This window comes from Pagrus pagrus (genome assembly GCF_965226575.1).
Source record: "Pagrus pagrus genome assembly, chromosome: 20".
Lineage (NCBI taxonomy): Eukaryota > Metazoa > Chordata > Actinopteri > Spariformes > Sparidae > Pagrus > Pagrus pagrus.
This window is the reverse complement of record NC_140207.1, coordinates 8,179,282-8,200,612: the sequence shown is the minus strand read 5'-3', so window position 1 is coordinate 8,200,612 and position 21,331 is coordinate 8,179,282. Positions and strand designations below refer to the sequence as shown.

At 46.0% G+C, this 21,331-nt stretch overlaps 2 protein-coding genes across 3 annotated transcripts; one reads left to right on the top strand and one right to left on the bottom strand.

The window, feature by feature from the left end:
- Positions 1-4,454: 4,454 nt before the first annotated feature.
- On the top strand, positions 4,455-6,759 carry LOC311249575 (elastase-1-like). 2 transcript variants are annotated; one of them, XM_084340728.1, is made up of 8 exons: positions 4,455-4,621; positions 4,703-4,797; positions 4,944-5,050; positions 5,274-5,402; positions 5,505-5,641; positions 5,742-5,887; positions 6,459-6,608; positions 6,698-6,759. In XM_084340728.1, exons 1-8 carry the CDS (start codon positions 4,588-4,590, stop codon positions 6,704-6,706), a joined length of 807 nt encoding a protein of 268 aa, XP_084196854.1. In that variant the 5' UTR covers positions 4,455-4,587; the 3' UTR covers positions 6,707-6,759. The 2 variants fall into 2 exon arrangements, with proteins under 2 accessions (XP_084196854.1, XP_084196853.1); XM_084340727.1 differs by having other exon boundaries at positions 4,455-4,797.
- Positions 6,760-8,342: 1,583 nt separating this feature from the next.
- Positions 8,343-20,939, bottom strand: csrnp1b (cysteine-serine-rich nuclear protein 1b). The gene is made up of 5 exons (XM_084340730.1): positions 20,731-20,939; positions 14,220-14,412; positions 12,092-12,351; positions 11,707-12,003; positions 8,343-11,597 (listed from the first exon to the last, which is right to left on the bottom strand). Exons 2-5 carry the CDS (start codon positions 14,392-14,394, stop codon positions 10,629-10,631), a joined length of 1,701 nt encoding a protein of 566 aa, XP_084196856.1. The 5' UTR covers positions 14,395-14,412; positions 20,731-20,939; the 3' UTR covers positions 8,343-10,628.
- Between the last annotated feature and the right edge of the window lie 392 nt (positions 20,940-21,331).

Genomic DNA, 21,331 nt, shown 5'->3' with positions numbered 1-21,331 from the left:
TGACACAAAGTCACGGAATTAAAGGTGGCACTACTGACGAGGCGTTTCAGGAGCAGTGTTTTCTGTGGGAGAGAAGAGCTTCTGTTACTGCAGATTCTGAACTTTCAAGATCTTTTACTTGCATGAGAGCCAATAAAACACTGATGGAAAGGAAAAAAATATAATAGTTGCAAATTAGGATATGACAAACAACAGAGTCAAGCATTTAGATTTTTAAAAAAAATTATTATTATTTGGAGAGACAGGCTGTCAAAATGGCTAAGATGAAAGAAACTGTTTTTGAACAGCAGGTTAAAGTGTGAATATATAAAAAATAAAGCAGCTTTGTTTGCTCTTTGCGACCATTCAAGCAGAAATATGTACAACACAAAGGGCAAAAGAAAAAGAATGGCTCCAGACCAGCCTTCAGGGCAGGTGAGTCCAGCTGAACCTGAAATGTCAGCATACAAACATAGAGACAGCTGTGTTAGTCGCCATCTTGTGTCAACTAATCATATTGCATTGGCCAGGATTTGGGGATCCTCATTGTCAGATACATGACACTTAATGTTCCTCACATGGTGAATAAGCTGATATGTTACTTAATAATTCATCCTTGCTAGTATCAGTTTCTGCAGTGAGTGCTAAACAAACTCAGCCTCTAGCATGGCTAACGGCCTGGGTGTGTGCCAAGTGCCACCTCATCATGGGCGGACACCATTAATGCTGACCACGGTCTTACGAGTTACTAAACTTACAGAATAACCTGACAATTACTAACCAGCTTCCTCCGAGATAAATGCAACGACATTATATGGTCAGGACTAGCATGGTTAGCAAGTCAGTGAGCTAGAAGTAGGTAACCGAGATTGAAAAGGAACCGGCATTTAACCTTGCACCACGCCACAATGTACCCCGTGGACATGATATCCACTATTAGTTCCCCCATCCGACAAAAACGAGCTCTGCAGCAGCCCCATTGCCTCCTACAGTTCCTTAACACTAACACTGACTGAATGTCACTGAGGTAGAATAAAGTTAGAAGTCATTCCTGGTGGCTATATTCCAGCTTCAAGCTAGCTAGCGCCAACAGCTGAGGCAGCTTGACAGCAGGCGCTCCAGGGCTAGGGAAGCTAATAAATAAAGATGGCAGAAAAATCAAGCCGGTACTGGACTTGATTTCCACGAAGACATCGAGCTGACTGTGTTTGACTAGCCGTCCTTGACGGCGTTGATTTCATTCATGAAAATTTAACATAGCTTGTGATAAAAATGGATATTTAATACATAATGTAAGGTTGGAGGGTGGCCGAGCACAGAGACTGGGTGAGAGAAATGACAGCTAGTGCGAGCTGCCACTCTGAGGGAGGAGCGGCAGCCCAGGCATCATCAAGGGTCTGCTGAGGATGTGGTCAGCCGACCATCTGGTCCGGCATTGCCCATGCAACCATGAGAACCAGGGAAACGAGAAGGGGACTGTGTAATAGGGACAACCCAACCTTCTCCCGAGGAGGATGTAGCGCGACTGGCCAAGTGGGGGTGTTACAACCATCAGGTGACTTGGACGGTAAGATTAAATGCTTAGTGGTCCTGGGCCGCACCTGGGTAGGAGACTGCTGGTATGCTCCAGTGACTATTGGGGGTACATACTGCCCTGCGCTAGTGGTGTTCTTGGGGCATTGGACTGTGTCATTAACACATGGAGAGGAATGCTCACTTTTGTGAGATGGACATGTTATCCAGATTGTGAGATGGACATGTTATCCAGATGTCTAGAAGGCCACCCCATCCTGGCTGCTCTGCCACCCACACCATTACAGTTCTAGCAGCTGAGGCAACAGCTGGCAACTGCTGCACCTCCCCCAACCTACGGCCCCTGCTGGTTCCCATCCCGCCTGCCACTGGTTTACACCCACAACCAGTCCCTGCCTCACTACCTGACAGCGGAGAAAGAGTCTTGGCGGTGAAAGAGGTTGATAGACTGACTTCTAGTGAACAAGGTCTGCTGTGGCAACTCTTGCTGGAGTTTAAGGACTGTTTCTCACTGTCAGAGGATGATGTGGGCTGGACAGATCTCATACGACGTGACATCGACACTGGAGATGCACAGCCCTTCAGGATGAGACCTCGGCGCCTCCCCCTGGCCAAGCAGGCAGCGGCAGACAAAGCCCTCTGTGAGATGCAACGGGCTTGGCTCATTGAACCCTCCACCAGCTCCTGGGCCTTGCCAGTTGACATGGTTCCCAAAAAGCTGAAGGATGATTGGCGGTGTTGTGTGGATTTCAGACCCATCAACAAGGTTACAAAAAAGGACCCATACCCCCTTCCATGCATTGATGAGGCCCTCGATACAGTGTCAGGGTCCTCTTGGTTCTCCTCTCTGGACCTGCGCAACGGGTACTGGCAGGTCCGCCTCGCTCCTGAGGCCAGACCTAAAACTACCTTCATCACCAGTGGGGGCTTGTGGCAGTTCAAGGCCCTCCCTTTTGGCCTCTGCAATGCCCGGCACATTTAAGAGACTGATAAACAAGGTCCAGGACCGTGGAGGATAAGGGACAAGCTGTGAAGGACTGGCCCACACCCTGCTCTGTGCAGGACCTGAAGAACTTCCTGGGCCTGGCCTCCTACTACAGAAGGTTTGTTAGGGGGTTGTCCTGCATAGCTGCACCCCTATTTCACGTGCTGCAAAAAGGGCAAGTTTTTTTGTGGACAGAGGATTGCCATACATCATTCGCTTCACGTCAGCGAGCCTTGGTGGAGGCCCCAATTCTTTCCCTACCTGACCCCTCCCTGCCCTTCATTCTCGACAAAGATGCCAGCAGTGTTGGCTCAGGTGCTGTGCTGGCCCAGGTGACACCAGAAGGTGAGAGAGTGGTGGCAAGTGGTGGTACCATGGGGCCCTGAGGGAGATTGTGCTCTGGACGGGAATATAATGATTGTAGGAGGGCAGGAATTTTGTGTCCCGTGTGTTTGCAGCCATGTGTGAGAAGCTGGGCTCCCACAAGATCCGCACCACACCCCTCTACCCTCAGAATGATGGACTGGTTGAGAGATTTAACTGCACACTGGCACAACAGCTGGCCATATTGACGGCTAAACACCAAAAGGACTGGGATACTCACGTCCCCCTTGTGCTGATGGCATACCGGTCTGCTATCCAGGACTCCACTTCCTGCTCCCCTGCCCTTCTCATGCTAGGAAGGGAGATCTGGACCCCAGCAAAGATGATAGTGGGCAAACCCCCAGACGCCCTTGTAGACCCTCCGGGTCCCGACTATGCCAGAAGGCTCCAGGACCACTTGGAGTCTGCTCACGAGTTTGCCAGAGGTCAGCTGCTTGGTGCGGGGGTGAGACAGAAGAGGAACTATGACGTGCAGGCCAGAGGCCATCATTTTGGGGTGGGAGAGTTGGTTGGTTGGTTGGTTGTGAGTGTCAAAGTTTCAAATCACTAGTGCAGGCAGATCCCTCTTGTGTTTGTGTGTCGCTCGGTCGCTCAAAGCAGGAAGTAAAAACCGGTGTGTATCTATCGCGAGTCTCGTTCATCTTGTCCGGCTCGGTTTCCATAGTGCAAACGCTGTGAGGGAGACTTGCATGAACGCGGAGCGTGCCTCCAGGCAGATATAGCATAGTGACTGTTTAGGCTAGAAAAATTTACTAAATGGTGTTGTTTCAGGTAAACTATGGATGTCGCCACTTCAGGACACTTGGATTGCAGCGGACGAGCAGTATGGAGGAATATTACAATGTTTTTGTGTAGTTTTATGGACCTTTTCTTCTTGGGCGTCACTTACGCTCGTTATATGGATTATTCCTGCCAGAGGGTCTCCAGCTGCACTTTGAGGAATATGAAACTACGTCAGACTTCTCATCAGCATGTGGGTCAGTCGATAATGACTGAATTTTGTTTTAAAGTGAACTATTCCTTTAAAGCATCTTTAATAATCATAGAAAACGTTACATTTTAAGTTTATATTTTAAGACATTAACTTAATAAATCGAGATATTCAAACTTAAATGGTTGTTTTTATGTGCATATACCTTTACATCTGAATATATATCTGAATCCCCCGATTGAAATAAGAATCTGTCTATTTTTTAAGTCCTTTTTTTTAGGTGAGTCCAACTCTGTCAACAGGCTGTTGAACATTTCACGGATTGCTGATCAGTTGCATCAGTTATCTGCTGGAAAGTGTGTGTTCCAGTCAAGCTTTTTACAGGTGGTCTGGCTTATGTTGCCTACATCTTAATGCACCTGCTCGCTTCTCACCATGATAAGAAATATGAACTCTTGTTTTTTAAGTATGACTAAAAAAACAAACACATTATAATAACTATGTAACACTGACTATATAAATAGGCTTATCTATGTTGACTTGAGAGATTTATATGGTTTCTGAATACCTGTAACAAAAAATATCTAACAATCTCCCACTGTTTCCACTGTGTTTTTCCACGCCTCAGTACAACATGGCAAGGTGCACGTTCTGGATTTTATTCACATGGATTGCTGACGTTGGCAGGTAACTTGTTCCCCAACACTTTCTGGAGGTCTTCCAGTCTCACACTGATATAAATAGTTGAACTGCCACTGCTCATCACTGCTCCATCATGATTGGGCTTGTGGCTTTCCTGTCCTTCATTGGTAAGTTTTTGCAGAAATATACAAACACTGTACACCACCACTGTACTCTCTTTCACGTTCATGTTCTTCTGTGCACTACAGGGCTGATTTGTGCTGAGCAACCCTTCAACCACAATGTGCACAATGAGAGGGTCATAGGAGGCAACAATGCTCCACCTAACAAGTGGAAGTGGCAGGTATAATATATTCTTTTTTTTTTCAGTGATTCTCCACAATTGTGGTGCTGTTGTTGTGTTATTTTCTTACGTATTATTGAGCAAATAGCTTCAAAAGTGAACTGCTTGTTCTCATTATGTGAAATAATTTCTCTGCTTTCTCTCAGATTTCTCTCCAGCAGGATGCATACAATGATGGTAGCTACTACCACCTCTGTGGAGGCACTATCATTGATAGCCTCAATGTTATGACTGCAGCCCACTGCATCCTCAGGTTGAGTCTCTCATTGGTCCTTACAGTCATCAATATACTAAATATTTGTACCTTTGAACATGTAACATGGTCATTTTATCTAGATGTCTCTGTTAATGTCAAACTGAATCCACCAAATAGTCAGGGACAAATCTTGTGGAGCTTGCTCTGCGCCTAATTTTTGTATGCTGAATTAAATTTGAAGGTAATCATCATGTGTTTTTGTTTCTTATGTTCCTTCCAGCATGGATGCTAGTACCTATCGTGTGGTGGTTGGTGAGTATAACCTGTACCAGTATGATGGCAGTGAGCAGTTCATCGGTGTGGACAGGATCACCGTCCATCCCGGCTGGACTGGTGATCTTGGCAACGGGTAAAGTGACAGCAAGTCAGACCCCTTCTCTTCATTGAGTCACATTTTAAGAAGGCAAGCTATTAAAAAAAACTATTTGATCAACCATGTATTTATTTTCAGAAATGACATTGCCATCATGAGACTGTCTCAGCCTGTGTACGACAACGGCTACGTGGCTATGGCTGAACTTCCCTATCCTGGCGAGACAATGCCTGATGGCTTCACCTGTTACATCACCGGCTGGGGACTTATGGACTGTAAGATGACACTCATGCTCACATATATGTCCAATGCACATCATTTATCTATGTCTAATGACAAAATCCTGCTCTACCTCTTTACTCACTCTTTTCACAGACTATGGGACCGTCCCTGACATCCTGCAGGAGGCTGCCATCCCTGTGGTGGCACATTCAGTCTGCTCCCAGCCTAACTGGTGGGGCAGCCTTGCCAAGCAGAATATGGTGTGTGCTGGAGGGGATGGAGTCATTTCAGGCTGCCAGGTACAGCGAACACACATGTGCATCTGCCCAATGCAGGGGAGTTATGTCCTGAAACCAGTTTGCCTCAACGATTTAATATTTGTTTTATGTTAATTGTGCAATATGTATGATATTTAGTTTTAAAAACATTTTTAAAAGTTAGAAAACAACAATTTATTGATGGCAAACGTCAGAAATACAGAAACAGCAATTAATTAAGGGTACTTCTTCGGGAGAAAGTCCCCCGACTCCCTTAAAAAAAACCCGCTTCGTTTGAGACTTGTTGTGTCAGAAGAAACTTTATAAACTAGTTATAACTTCTTATAAAGTTAAGAATGTGTCTACAACACATTCTTAAGTATGTGGTCCTAATTCAGCAAATGTTACAGTGATATTGATGAATATTTGCATATAGAGCGGGAAAGTCAGATACGATCACAAGGGGTCACTTGAGACGCATATCGACGCGATTTTAATGCCAGGTGTAAAGGGGTTACGGATGTCCACTTGTGATCGGATCACTCAGGATGGATGGTGAAACCAAATGTGAGCAGCCTATGAGCTAACTAGCTAACTACTACTTCTGTCCCAGGGCGACTCTGGAGGTCCCCTGAACTGTTACACCAACGGAGCCTGGAGAGTCCATGGTGTCGTCAGTTACGGTCCACAAGGCATGTGCAACCAAGTGACCAAACCCACCGTCTTCACCAGAGTCTCTTCCTTCGAAGACTGGATCTTTTCAGTAAGTCTTCACAATGTGTTTCTGAGAATGTCACCATATCTGCATATTTAAATTGCCTGACTTTTATTTCTTTGTACATTTTATTTCAGGTTTTGTAAACTCGTCCAATCTGTCAAATGGAACCAGTCAAATAAAATGAATATGCATCTCAGTCATTGGTGTGTTACATGCATTGTTGTATTTCTACATTGAGCCAGAGGGTGGCGATAGTGGTTCATGTTTAGAGTAAACACCACTCTGCCTCCTCTCAGGCTTTCATGTGCTGCTTGACACACTTGTACTTTCTCACAGTCTCAGAAATGTTTTGCACATTGGATGCATTTTGTAGTGTTGCCTACAGTTAGTCTGAAAATTAAAAAAGAAAAGGTTAAAAGGGTCAAAAGTAGGCATGGTGACAATCCTGATCCTCTGACCTCTGAGGCTGTGACCCCAGTGGATGGAAAATTCCTCAGGATGTTTCAAACCAAAGACCAAAGGGACGGGACTTCTATTACACTATAAAGGCTTAAGTGGCATTGTGGCACGGAGGTAAACCCCCTTTAATGTCAGAATCACATCTACTGTACCTAAAGACTTAACAAGAACCACATTTTCTTAATGGTGGCCAAATGTGAGCTATATGTAGTCACTGCTGGCCCATCTGGGAATTCTGGGCATATGTTTGTGGTGGTAGTCAGGAGACGACAGCATGACATCACATCAAGTGTTTTTCTCTTAACCATGGAGACCAGAAACCACAGATGGATTCCTGTGGTTTAGACAAAAAACAAAAAGAATACCACTGCATGTGCGCGGGAACATCTACTGCATTTAAATATAATGATTGTATTGGGTTAAAATATGAAACCATTGAAAATGTTTTCAGTTAAGAAGCCGAGACATAAAACATGCAAATCAAAGAATGCAACTGTGTGGGCATATTTGCTTATCATCTGCCTGAACTTACGCTTCAATAAAGTTTATTATGCAGCACAAAGTTCCCTTTAAAGGAGACATATTAATACTAAAATAGGTTTACATGCTTTAAAAAGTGCAATATGTAAGAACTGGCCACCTCTTACCTCAGTTAGGCATGCAATATGCGGTCTGGCCTGGAAGAACAGGCTGGGGCTAGCTGGTTAGCATGCTAACTTCTATAGATATCGCTGCAACACTATAAATAGACGTCTTTGACATCATGTTAAAACCCCTATTTCATAGCATTCTGGTGATAATTTAGCTGATTTTGGATTTTATTAAACTTAAATTCTTACATATTGCATCTTCAATACTCAAAAACACAGTTTTCTCACTTTGTCCACTGCTGCAGCACTATATTCTCCCTTTGTTTGAGACAGCTCTGTTTCAGCTGTTTTAGGCCCGGCTCCTGAACATTCAGTCTCTTCTGATTGGTCAGCGCACACACGCCTGAGCCAGCACCACTAACAACATAACCAGAGCAGCTGAGTAGAATTAATTTTCATGTGCCAAACAAGATGCAAGGCATGAATTATGCAAATATGTAATATGCTGAAGTAGTATGATGACACAAAGTCATGGAATTAAAGGTGGTACTACTGATGAGGCGTTTCAGGAGCAGTGTTTTCTGTGGGAGAGAAGAGCTTCTGTTGGTGTGGACTTTTAACTTTTAACTTTCAAGATCTTTTACTTGCACGAGAGCCAATAAAACACTGATGGAAAGGAAAAAATATATAATAATTACAAATCAGGATGTGACAAACAACAGAGTCAAGCATTTAGAAAATGTTTTTTTTATTATTATTTGGAGGGACAGGCTGTCAAAATGGCTAAGATGAAAGAAACTGTTTTTTGAACAGCAGGTTAAAGTGTGAATATGTAAAAAATAAAGCAGCTTTGTTTGCTCTGCAGGACCATTCAAGCAGAAATATGTACAACACAAAAGGCAAAAAGTAAGACACGTTTCTTTGAAAATAAAATTTAAAAAAGCTGTACTGTAATACATTACATTGATAAACACTCACTGTTGCCATTTCTTCATGAGAATTGATGTTTTTATACAAGAGAAACAGATGTTTTGCTTGCAAAAGTCAGTGCCCTCTTCATGGCGTATGAACATATATCGGATGGATTTTCAAAGTAATCAAAAAGGCAAAAAGCGAATAATACATTTCCAATGTGCACTCAGCACTTTTCAAAGTATACAATTAATCAGAACAAGTTTTAACAAACAGGACCTGCATGCATAATTTCTAAAGGGTCCAGAAAGGCTGTTGAAACAGCTGTAGAAAGGGTGAGATATGTACATCAACTCTCTAGTGTCCTCACACAGGTGACAGCAGAATCACCTTTCGAAAGGTCTTGTTCTTTAATTAACGAGGCAACTCTTCAATTTTCAGGGTTTGTGTGCGATAAGAATTGTATAATATATGCAGTTCTTATCCACAAAAACCCCTTTACATGTGTCATTTATAACATAATGCAACCCAAGTCACAGACTTCCAAAAAATTCAGAATACAATCAAATTGATCTTTGCAATTTACTTACTTTTTTAGTGGCATTTTGCTAAAATATCAAACCATAAGACTGCCTATGAAAAATACTTCAGAATGCTAGAGAGCGATCACCTTCATAAGTTATACATTTCTCTATAATTCATATATTACAAAGGTTGTCCCGGATTGAAAATTACTCATTTCGCTTTCTTAATAAAATATTCAATTTGTCAGTGATTAGAATTCTTTTGTCGACCTACATAAATTAGTTACAAAATATTAGTGTAATTTTCTATGGTTACATTATAGGCAGCGATACAATAGACCCATAATTTAGTTTCAGTGATTAGGGAGATTCCACAGTTTTCAGTCCCAAAGCTTAAATGGAAGCACTGTGCACACACCGTCGGCAGGCATGGCTCCCCTGATAAGCAGGCACATCCAGTAAACTTCACAACACCCCATTTTATTGCCAAAAATGTCTTAAATTAAATAACTAATGAAATGATGACATAATAAGTTACCAAAAAAAAAAAAAAAAGGAAAAAAAAGTTAAATGTATAAGAGAATAGATATTAAATACTTTCTGATGGACTTGTGGTCCCGTTTCCCATAGCAACGCATAAATGTGATATGGAGAAAAAAAAAAAAGGAAAAGGAAGATTGCACTTTCAGGTGAAAATATCAAACCACAGTGCTTCTTGAGTGAACGTAGGCTTTATCTGAAATAAATACAAATAAAATCATAAAAGGAAATAATTTAAAACAAAAGCAATAAAGACAATACAGCTACAGCTTTTAATGGTATGAGCATTATTTCTAGTTACCCGGCTCATAAATAAGGAACTCCATAATTTAGCGTTGACTGTTGAATCGACCCCATACAACCAAAACAATGCCTATTCATACATAACTATGTTTGTTTTTTCACAGATAAAGTGCTGATCGAGGAGCTTTTAGAGGGATTTTTTTTTTGTACCATATAAGACCCTTGGGAGAGATCTTGAGGAGAAAGAGTCCACTAGCTTCAGGATTCAACACAGGGAGGACCCTACCTACTCAAGTCAAAAGGGAGGACATGAACAGGGCTTTGTTGTGATTTGACTCGGGTTTCATGTGAAGGCCATCACAGCAATGGTCACCATACATTGCCTCCAAAAGCTAGAAAGCTAGAAAAAATCCCTGAGGTGCACATTCAGCTGTGTTGAGATTCCCAACCTGGCCCCAGGTTAAGGTTGATTCCTGTCTAGCATATGGTTGGTGATCTTGGTTTGGTTAAAAGAGCTTTCTTAGGAATTGAGAGCCATCATTGGTTTCTATGGGCCTGCACGCCAAATTGATCTCTAGTTTGTATCTTTTTCACTTTTAACACTAGCTGCCATCTCACACAGCAATATTCCCAAACTGCTTTGCTAACGTTTTGAAGGCAAGTCTGGAATTTGAACATTTATTAGGCAAAAGGGAAATCACAGCTTCCTCCCAAATCACTTCTTATGTGCATGTTCAGTCCCCTCCCAAACCCCTCTCTTTTTTTTTCTTGCACTGTCCACACATTTTCACGTTTCGTCAAACTTTCACAGACTCCATCACAGACAATTTCATGGCTTCCTCCAACAGCTGATTGTCTGTAAATGTGGCGGGGGGTTCTGGGACGGATTCTGAAAGGCCAATCAGTGACTCCAGGAGGCAGGTCCCTGGGTCACTTGCCGGGGGGAGGCTGGGGTAACTAGGCAACTGAAACTGAAAAAAGTTGTCCATGTGTTCGTACTCCTTCAGGGAGTTGTAGAGCGAGCTGGGCCCCAAGCAGGGGAAGCCATCGAAGAACTCCAGGTCTGACTCTGAGGAGAGGCTCAGGTCCATGTTGTAGCTTGCAGAGCGATCGACGGTGGGGGAGGGCGTGCGTGGCACGTTACTGCTATGGAATAGGGCGTTACCCTGGTTGGCATTCTCATCCAAAAGTTCTGAGATGGCTGTTGCTCGATTGTCTGTCTGATCCAACAGTGCAGCGTCTATATTGTCATTCTCATCAGCAAAGTCCACCATGCTAAAGCTACTAAAAGCCTCCGTAGACGGCAGCTGTTGTTCTTGCCGTTGATCTTGGCAACACATGTCTTTACGCTCCCCACAATCCCGGCTACTTCTCGAGCAGTTCTCTGTGTCGCTGAAACTGAGAATGCGGCTCAGGCCTTTCTCATCGACATCCAGAGGGGTGCGATGCTCGCACAGGCCCTCGCCTGGCTCGGAGTCCTCACTCTGACCTGAAGAGTCTGAGTCTGTCATATCGCTGCTGCAACTGTTCTCTCCAGCTGGCAGTTGTGAGTTTAACGGGAAGGAGGGCACTGCTGGTAGGGAGGTCGCGTTCTCCTCCTCCTCCTCCTCTGTGCTCGACTGCTCCTCCAGCCTCTTCTCCAGCTCCAGCTTCATGATAGTGTGGATGTAATGTGTCTGTACCCTGGTGGAGTTGAACTCGATGCGACCCTCTGTGTTTCCACAGCCGTCCTTGGTGCAGCCACATGGGAAAGAGGAATGATCCATCTGTCAGAAGAAGGAAGCTGTTAAATTACGTGTGAAATGCAAATAAGTAGAGTCGCAGCTGTATTGTGATGTCGAAGCCCGTATCGTTGAACGTCTTTTCAGCTCTTACCTGACATTTGATGCCCGCCAGGCTGCAGCTACACGTCTCAGGCTCGCAGAAGCCCTGACAGTCGCAACCGCAGTTCTCCCTGGAGATCCTCAGCTCATGCAGCTGCCTCTTCTCCTCCTTGTCGATCTTCTTCACACCGGCCGCTTTGAGCAGTGCGTAGCGACGTTTCGGCGGGTAAGGCTGGAGGAATGATCCCTCCTCCAAGTTGGTTCCACTGATGTCGATGTCCTGCTCAGGGATGTCATCCACGGTCAGCTTCTCCGCCTCCTCATTCTCTTGGGTTCCATTCTTAGTCAGCTGGAGAGAACGAAAGGCATCAAATGATTAATTGTTGCACTGAAATTTGCACTGATTATTCAATACACGTAGTGGAAAGTGCGCTCACCTTCAGTTTGAGAGCCTCCAGCTTCTCCTCCCTGAGTCTGTTGAGGAATTTTTCCCGGCGTAGGAGCCGCTGCTCCACGGCAAACTCGGCAAGCGTGTACGTGCGGAGGACGCTGTGGCGCTGCATCATGCCCAGAGTGCATCCTCCTCGACTGGGAACACTGGTGAATCCCTGGCACCGTGGGAAGAAGAACACGTTCACCTGGTCAAACGTCACGTTGCCTCGCCGTGCTCTCTTGGATTTCTTTAGGATGGATGTCGCTGTGGATGAAGAAACAGTAGATTTAGAATCATTTCATCCAAGAAGGAGATAGGGTTTTGTACAGACTTCTTTTTAGCTGCCGCAGTTGCTTTTATGTGCCACTAGATGGCATAATTCCCCACCGCTTGAGGTCTTGAGATGTGTGCAAACCCTGCTGAACAGACTGTAAAAGGACACCCCTCTGATTCATTGCCCTAGTCCTCAACCGAGCCTTATCATGTACCCAATTAAAAGACACTGCTAACAAGAGTCCAACACGTTTGCATCCTGTAAAGTGAAACCTAAACTACCGCAAATCCATTCAGCCTTCTTTCTCACTATGCGACAAAAAAAAAACCACCCAGCCCAGGAATTTCCCCTCGGTGGCCGACACAGCGGAGGAAGCAGAGCTGCCAGGATCACAAACTGGTGAGTAAATGCTCGGGGCTTCCGGAAGAGGTGGAGGGTGGAAGTGTAGCTCTCAGGACAGAAATAAAAAGCTGCCCACCCGGCAGCCTGCTAGCTGAAAATCCCCACAAATGGGCCGGCTAACTGAGGAGTCAAAGGTCCTCTCTCTGGTAAAAACATTCAGGACCCACAGCGACCAGTCATCTTTCTGTACCCAGACAAACACAATAAAACCATATGGGAATCAAAGTGGAACCACATGTGGGAACAAGTCCAACAATTATTCCAGCTTTATTATAAATTCCACTTCCTCGGCCCAGGAATATTCAACTAGAAGACAAGCAACTTTTTCCTCTGCTTGAGCCGCCAGAGCCGATGTTTCTCTGAGCAGAGAAGGATGCTAGCGCTCCACATGTGTTGAGCATTACCTTTATTGTGCGGTGGGGAATTCCTTGCAGAATTTCTCAGCCGAGGATCTTTCTCGGGACACACCCTGAAGAACTGGCCGCAAAAGTCACAGAAGTCAAAACTGGGAAAATCTGATAACTGGAGCAACCTTTTAGCCCTGTGCAGGTACAGACAATAGCCTCACTATGCCGTCTATTCTGCCGCTAGCGGTAATACAGATGAAAGAAACTGCCAGTTCCAGCTTCACATCCATCAAATCCAGTCAGGCTTATGACACCCTTAGGAGACAAATGACACCTTCTCTGCTGCTTCTAAATGGGATAGCTTTACTGGCTGCCCCCCCCCCCCCCCCTTCACTTCACAATGGCAGGCCACTTTCAGTCCAACACAAACACCGGATTTATAATGGTCTGCACAATCTGCTCTTCTCGACGTGTTTGCATGCCTTCTTTTCTTGATTGGCCAACCCCTCCTTTTTTGTATCCCTTCACCCAGCCTCTTTCAGCACCTGTGCTGGGTGCATGCCCGGGCTTCAGACAAGGCTCTGTGTGTTCCCAGCCTTGGCAACCTGCCACGCTTCTCTCCTGGCTCCCTGCCTCACCATCCTGGAAACCTCACAACTGTTTGCCCTTCTCCCCGCTCTACAATCCCTCTCCAGCCTGACCGGTGCCCGAAAGGCCAGCAGACGCACCCAGGTCCAGACAGAAACACCCCGAAGCCATTCGGCCCACACCTCTTCTGGAAAGGTGAGGCGGTTTGTCTGTCTGTCTGCAAGGCTCTGGGAAGAAGGTGGATACGGAGCCAAGGTGAGCAGCCACTGCATAATGCGATTAGCCATTTTGCAGCTTCAGGGCATGAAATCAAAAGGGGTATTCATTGCAGAAGTCTGAAATCATTTCTGTGAAATGTTTCATGGGCTGCCAGCTGCCTAAATTCCTTAACTCTCCCCCATTTTTATGGGTTTGTTATCAGAGCCTCCGCGGAGCCGTAAAGACAAGGCGAGAGAGCGCATTAAAAAGCATGTACCATCAGCTCTTTCTACGATTTATCATCACTGGAAGAGGACACTCACTGTTGAAATTTGTTGCCGGGGAGCTGGGGTTGCTGGGAGTGGAATCCAGGGTGTCCGAGTAGCAGCTCTCCCCCTCCGAGTCCCAGCCCGAGCAGGCAGAGGAGAGGGAGGAGGGTGAGGAGTAGCATGGGTCCTCATCCACCTCCTCAAACTTCCTCTTGAGAAGCCCACTCATGGCGTCAGCGCGAACAATCTGCGGGAGAAAGAGCAGAGACGGACACGGTTTTAGTAAATTATTCATGCTTATTTTAACAGCTTTGATCGCTAAAGGATTCAAGTTTTGTCACATGAATGTAAAGTATCTGCCAGTATAACACAGCCAGAACCATGTTGCATGGGAGCTATTGTACACACAGAGCCTTTTCACAGTGTTCCTAGTCCTGTGCTCAGCCATGTGAGACCGTGTGCATCCCAATCTCATGCTGCACTCAGCTGAGAGGGGAAATAAGCCATGGCACAGGAAGCAATCAATCAGGCCTATTCGCATAAGTCAACAATTACTGGACCCTTCACCCTCCTCTAAATCCCATCAGCTCTGAAAATACATTGATTAGAGAGAACGGGCGAGCGCAGAGGTGACCAAATCATCTCGCCATAGACATTTAATTTTGCATCATTCCCTTAAGGCAGCCTACCTAACGCAGCCACCAACCCTGTTTAACATGCACACACGTACTTCGTAGTAAATATGTACAGCTATGCATACTCAAAGATCTTTTGTTATGCAACTCCTGCATGTATTCTTCCAGCGGTCCCGTGAGAGAAGCTGCTGCTTCAGCGATAAAAACAATCAATCCTTTGAGAGAGACATACGGGCAGACAGGCAGAGACAGGAGAGAAAAGATGACCGCCAGTTCACGGGAGGAGGGGATGCCATTCACGCTCCGGTCTTCAAAAATATCGCCTGATAGCTCTGAGAACCCTTTAGAAAATGAATAATTCTCTCATAGCTCGAGCAAATAAAACTCCTGTCTCCTCAGAACAGAAACCACATGACATGAAAAACGAACACGTTTGGAGAGAAGGAAGGTTTACTGGTGCCGTGTTTTATGGCGACGGGACATAATTGCGTCACGCAGCTCTGACAAACTACAGAGAATCTTTACAACTTCTGGGAAGCGCAAGGCGACGGGTGACTGCCCGACAAGACAGGCCGTCGTCACAGACCGTGGGCCGAGCTCTTGCTAACTTAAACAAGGAGGGACAGAGGAGTGGAGGGAGGAAGGAAGTGAGGGTAGAGGGGGGAAGAGACGGGACTGGGCTCGGCTCCAGCGCAGACACTCCCTTCGATGATGTGGAATGGGAAAGGAGGCTTTTACTTTACGCATATAGGAGATCATTTCACCATCAAACTGTTTACTGTCTTCGGAGTCGCGGCCAAATCACTCGCAGCTGCTGCAACTCCAGCATGTTATGGATGCATTTCAATCGTCGCTTATTTTGAGCCGTGTTTGCACAAATATTTGCTTGGTAATACCTATGATTATGTGAGAATGTTTATAAGGAACTTTCAAAAGTCACTTTTGCACTTTCTGGGTTTTTTTTTCATAGATTTTTTTATTTAATTAAAGAGTCGGGATCTTTGAACGAGTTAAATTTACGTACCAAACATGTCAATTAGCTGACTGAACATGCTGTTCTGCCAAGAGGCTAATTTGTGACCGCTGCTCCTCAGAGGACATGTGTCAAAGGCAGGACACGTCATGAGCAGAGATCCTCCAATAGCGAGAGACCTTCACTCCATGTGTGACCTGCTGCACGCCTGGTTTGTCTTATCAGGGTGTTATGCAAGTGTCAGCACTCGTAGGAACAGGGAAAAAAAATAAAAAGGAAGCCTGAGCAGGTATATGAGGAGAGGGTCAATTCAGCATGCAACCGGGAGCAATTATGCAAAAGCAATGCTGCCTTTTTTGACAAGGATAAAAGCGAAGTCAGAGTCAAGGGCAAGAGGCTGACACTTTCGTGTGGGTGATGGGGGCAGCTTTGCAGCTGTATATGGGGTTACTGTTCCTGCTGCAGTCAGACATTGTTGTCCCCAGTGTACGTATGATGAATGAATCACCTTGCGAAAGGTCAAGCTGCCTCATATAGAGTATGCAACAAACAAAAAAGGCTTCCTTCGAACTGTGACCAGCTGCTTATTTCCCATCCTTAACTTGGTCGAGCGGGAAATAATCTCCCAGCGCCTCTCACGGCCTCTAATATCATCACATCATGGGATTTGCCTTGAAACGATTTAGGAACACCTGGGCGCAGCATCTGTTGCTCGTGTGCGCACTGATCAGACAACAAGTGTGTTCGGAACGCCACGCGAGAAGGAGAGGAAGACGCATGGGTTCACCTTACATTTTTGCCATACCTCCCACCCCCCACCCCCCTTTCACCGTGAAAAAAAATGAAAACAAAGCTGCGAGGCATCCTCAAGGGAGTGCATAGCGCCAGCTAAGCAAAGTCTTTTTAATTAAAAGCTGCAGTGAGGCAGAAGGGGGAGGAGAAGGGAGAGAGGTGGGGGGGCAGTGGTGTCAGAATTGGGTCATTGTCTCTTGACTGCAGTCTACCTGACACATTGATTTGTTAATCCTGTTCAACGGGCAGAAACAATGGCGGAGAGGTTAATCCTGGCAAGGGGACGGCTTGTAGTCAATCTGGAGCTTCTCAGCCTGCTCAGCCGCCGCTGCACCCACAGAACAAGGCCAAGAGAGCAAGAAGAGAGCACGGAACAAGGGACTGGGGCTAAAAAGACAACAATCGTGCAATGACTCATTTGCAAAAGGAGTGGAGGGAGGGAGGAAAGGAAAAAAAAAAAAGGAACAAAGATAAAAGAGGAGAATTCAGAGCCGGGCTCCTCGAGAAAGGCAGCGCCTGTGAATGTCTGCTCTAAATGGAGAATGGATGTGATCGGACAGCCGAGCCAGAGAGGGAGCGCAGCATGTTTTCAACGCGCACTAAATTATGCATCACTGTCATTCCATCAACCGCACACAGGCAGGCAGATAAAGGACGCATCCGCCGAGGTGCTCCCCAGCCAGTTGTCACGGAGTTGGGAAGATAAATCTCAGGCGAGGAGATTTGTCACCAGAAGCACTACACTGCTCGAGTCAGATGCATAACTATGTCAGTCGAATGAGATTATCTTGATACATGCAGCTACAGGCTGCTAATATGACTTCAGAATCCCAATTCATTTCTGTTTTATCTGCAGACAGCTACTCGAGCTCTTATTAGGGAATGTTAAATTATTCAAACAGGGGAGGATGTTTGAAATGTTAAAAAGTTTAGGTTGAATCCATCGCTTGTGAGACCGTTCAACAGCAACTTGCTTCACCTCTCACTTGAGCGAATAGTTTGAAAAAAGAGGATGTGAAGATGGAACAGTCCCTACCTTCTTATCTAGCTTTCCCAGTGCAGAAAGACACAAAAGAAACACAAAAAAAGGAAAATCAAAGGAAAAGAGATGTGAATAAGCATCTCTAACATCGCCCAGCAGCTTGTTTAAACTGCCCTCATCTGCCCCGCAGCCCAACAGGACAAGTCACAGTTGACTTTGCCCCCTTACACTTGCAGGTCCTGCCCCTTTGCGGCTGATAACAGTGTGGGTGGGAGCGACAAGTTACACTAAACTTAGCCAGCCGAGAGCATTTACACGGCACACTGACAACCCTGTGCAGTGTCTGAATGACTGACTGAGCAAGTTGAGTGCTCATAAAATGTGATAATGATGAGCCTGGGAGTCTTCCTGCGTGTGTGCAAGCGTGTCTGGGCAGGCCGTCAACCAACCCCCCCCACCACCCTCAAGGCTTCGAGCTATCGCACCTCTCACTTCCAGCTCTTGTCGCCGAGAACACCGAGGTAATTGATCAGAGCCATCAAGGTTGACGACGGGGCCGGATTCCAGCTCCCGCACAGCTGGGGGAAACACTGGCTCATTTCTTCGACTCAGCTGTTCCTCAGAAGCGCTCCACCTGCTGGAACAATGCGGTGAGAGCTGCTCCCGTTCCCCCCTCTCCTCTATGAGCCTGTTGTTCTCTGGCTGAAAAGCCCAGAGCTCGCCGCTGTGACTGTGCCACAGAAACATTCTGTTCCCCTAGCTGCCTCGACCCGTGCACTCGCCGATTCCAAAAAGGAGAGGTAGTGGGAAGAAGGAGGGAGGATTGCACAAAACAAATAAATAATGTCATGTCTCCAAACCGCAGGAATTCCACTTTGGCAGCAGCGCTCTTGCTGTAATAGTGGGAGAAGAACACAGGCTCTATCTAACCCAGATGTGTTTTCTGCTGCTAACCACTGGAAAGTCCTGCTCCCAGAAGGCACCCGAGCGAGCTACCTTTCCTATAGCCACACCTGACAGGGTATTAGCTTGCACGTGTGCCTCGCATACCCTCAGCTGTCATTAATCTGCTATGCAGGCCAAACTTGAATGGCCAGGAAGTCTTCCCGGAGCCAGGCTGTGTCCTCTTAATGATTCAGGGTAGTTTACACAAACAGAAAGAGGGCTAAAAAAATGTATATATATAATTTGATTGCTAGAGGAAGTGAAACTAAAATATGCAGTTGCTTTTGAAAGATTTGCATGTATCAGTGTGTAAAAAGAAAAAAAAGCAGAGTTGAGAAACTCAAGTGAGGAATTCCTTTGCATAACAGCAAACATGCAGCTTTTGGTTTCAGAGTGTGTGTGTGGAGGAAGGGAGGAGGTGGTTGTGGGTTCAGGGGTCGTGCTCCAGTCTGGGACACTGAAGAATGCTGGGAGAGAGGGACAAAGCAGATGGGAGCTGCTCCGCTGCTGTGTGGGAGACCGTCAACAGACTCCCTCCACACACACACACACACACACACACACACAGAAACCCCCCCTTCACTCTCTCGCTAGTCGTCTCTAGGCACAAAAGCGTGGGGGCCATCCTGCGTGACCGAAATGAAGCAGGCACAGACAACCTTGTCTGAACTCGGCACTGCCGTCGCTGCTGCTGCTGCTGCTGCTGCCTCTTCTCCCAGCTGGCGAGGCAGATACTAAAAGTGTGTGTGTGAGCTTCCTGAGGTTGTGAAACGTACACTGCAGTGCACAGGAAGTGGTCATCTTCCAGTTTATCAGTGCTGTGTCTGACAGCTGCAGGTACCACAAGGGTTAGCTGAGTGCAGGGGAGACGGAGGCATGGATGTGAAATTCCTCCCAAAAATGTTGCAGAGCTTTTGTTGCCTTTCTGTCTTTTAAGTGACCGAAAAATGCAACAAATTGCTCGGTTATTGTTGTTTACAGAAGGATCAGGGTGCAACAATGTGAGCCAAAATGGGAAATTATATTATATAAGCGCAGAGAAAAGAGCTATTCAACATCTCTGCAAATTCCTGAGAAATGAAATGCACAGCAGCAAGTGCCATATTCCCTCTCTGTAAACAAAGGATCATTCAGCTCTCTGTAGCCTAATTCCAGAAAACATGATTCCAAAAATGATCCGGGTGAGGTCGCGCTAGAGACGATTAGATTCAGTCAGTGTGGAGTCTGCGAGAGCCTCGGACTCTGGTGTCATTTCACATTAAACGCGTTAAAAGCAGCTCCTGATGAGATAATCAAATAAAAAGAGCGAGCGCACATGTTCATTTACGCGCATTTACGCGTCACCGTCGCAGGCTACGACAAGGAAACATCCATGTGCTGACATGGGGAAAAAAAAAAAAAAAACGTTCAAACAATGAAAGGCGCTCAACATTTTCCACACCTGGCACGCTGAGGTGACATATTAAAATCACCAATCACGCAATCAATCATTAAATCTCGATGATGCGTTCACGTTCAGCTCAGCCTGCGCTCTCTCCCGTCGGTCTCCCTCCCTGTTGACCCGATCATTCCTCGTGATTAATGCTAATTCTAATGACAGCAGCCCCTGTCAGCTGTGTGTGCTCACATGTAGTGCCTTCAGGAGTCGCTCGAGTTACAAGAGGCGCACCAGCACCGCTGAGGTGAACAAGAACAACTCCGAATACACAAAGCCGACCTCATCAACAGTTCACAGAAATGAATCCACAGCCGAAAACACGCTGTGATGTGAAGTAGGACGGCAGTCTACAGGGAAGCAGGGGAAGTTGCTAAAAAAAACTGATTAATCAGGGATCGATGCGTAAATCGATTGGTGAGCGAAAGGGGGGGATCGTTGGAATCTCGCCCGGATCGATGAATTATTATATTTATTTGCCATTATCCGATTGCGATCACCTGTGTGTGAAGCAGCCACTAGTTAAAGCTCACTCCAGCGAGCCGCCAATCATGTCAATATTTAGAATAAAGCGTCAAGTTAACCAAAGCCACAGCGCGTAAAGTGTGTTTTTACGAGAAATCGAGCCGGAGATCCACCTCACAGCGTCCTCACACACAGCCACCTTTAAACATTTAAATGCCTCCGACACAACATCCAAACTATCCGGCTTCCACCTCCTGCGCTGAGGGTGAAGCACACAGAAAATAACGCTGTTTCAATCAGCCCAGCAGCGGCGAACTCTCCATTCTGCTCCTACTCACCACCAATTCGCGTATCCGATCACCATCAGTGACAAAAATCAGCGTCGGGGTAAACAGCCGATGGGATAACAGTGTGGGTAATCCAAATGGCACGAAGGAATACGGCGCTTATCCCCGCATATAGACGGCTCCTTGGTGCTATTGTCTGCGTGTGTCCGCCGCACGGGGCTCCGTACCAGCTGAAGCGCTTCCCTTGTCTGTAGCAGACTGCCGAGAAGCGCAGCCTTTTTCGTCAGTGGAAAACTCCCTCCTGGCGTCTGGTCTGACGCAGGCGGTGACACAAGGAGGCTGCCCACGCCGCTTCCTGCCTGTCCTCCTATGTCACTGTACACATACGAGCCTACTACTACCTGCATGAGAGAAACATGGTGATTAATGGTCATTAATGTGCTAATGGTAATAGGTCATTTAATAAAATGGGCAGTCTGAGGCCGTCAAAGAGCCTCTGGTGGTGAGTTTGAGGAAATATGCTGCTGTTGGGTTACCAGATAGATATCAAATAGTCAAATCAAATCAAGTGTTTGGTGTCACGTACAAAATCGTCAGTCTAGGGAAGTAACGTAATGCACGTAATGGGATTACGTCATTAGGATACAAAAAA

What these genes read in the sequence shown, in the direction of transcription:
- LOC311249575 (XM_084340727.1), top strand. Translation starts at nt 4,588, where the DNA reads ATGATTGGGCTTGTGGCTTTCCTGTCCTTCATTGGTAAGTTTTTGCAG. An exon ending in CTAACAAGTGGAAGTGGCAG is followed by an intron (nt 4,798 to 4,943) that starts GTATAATATATT and finishes GCTTTCTCTCAG; the next exon opens with ATTTCTCTCCAGCAGGATGC. An exon ending in GCAGCCCACTGCATCCTCAG is followed by an intron (nt 5,051 to 5,273) that starts GTTGAGTCTCTC and finishes TGTTCCTTCCAG; the next exon opens with CATGGATGCTAGTACCTATC.
- csrnp1b (XM_084340730.1), bottom strand. Translation starts at nt 14,394, where the DNA reads ATGAGTGGGCTTCTCAAGAGGAAGTTTGAGGAGGTGGATGAGGACCCA. An exon ending in CCCGGCAACAAATTTCAACA is followed by an intron (nt 12,352 to 14,219) that starts GTGAGTGTCCTC and finishes CTTCATCCACAG; the next exon opens with CGACATCCATCCTAAAGAAA. An exon ending in TGGCGGGCATCAAATGTCAG is followed by an intron (nt 11,598 to 11,706) that starts GTAAGAGCTGAA and finishes TTCTTCTGACAG; the next exon opens with ATGGATCATTCCTCTTTCCC.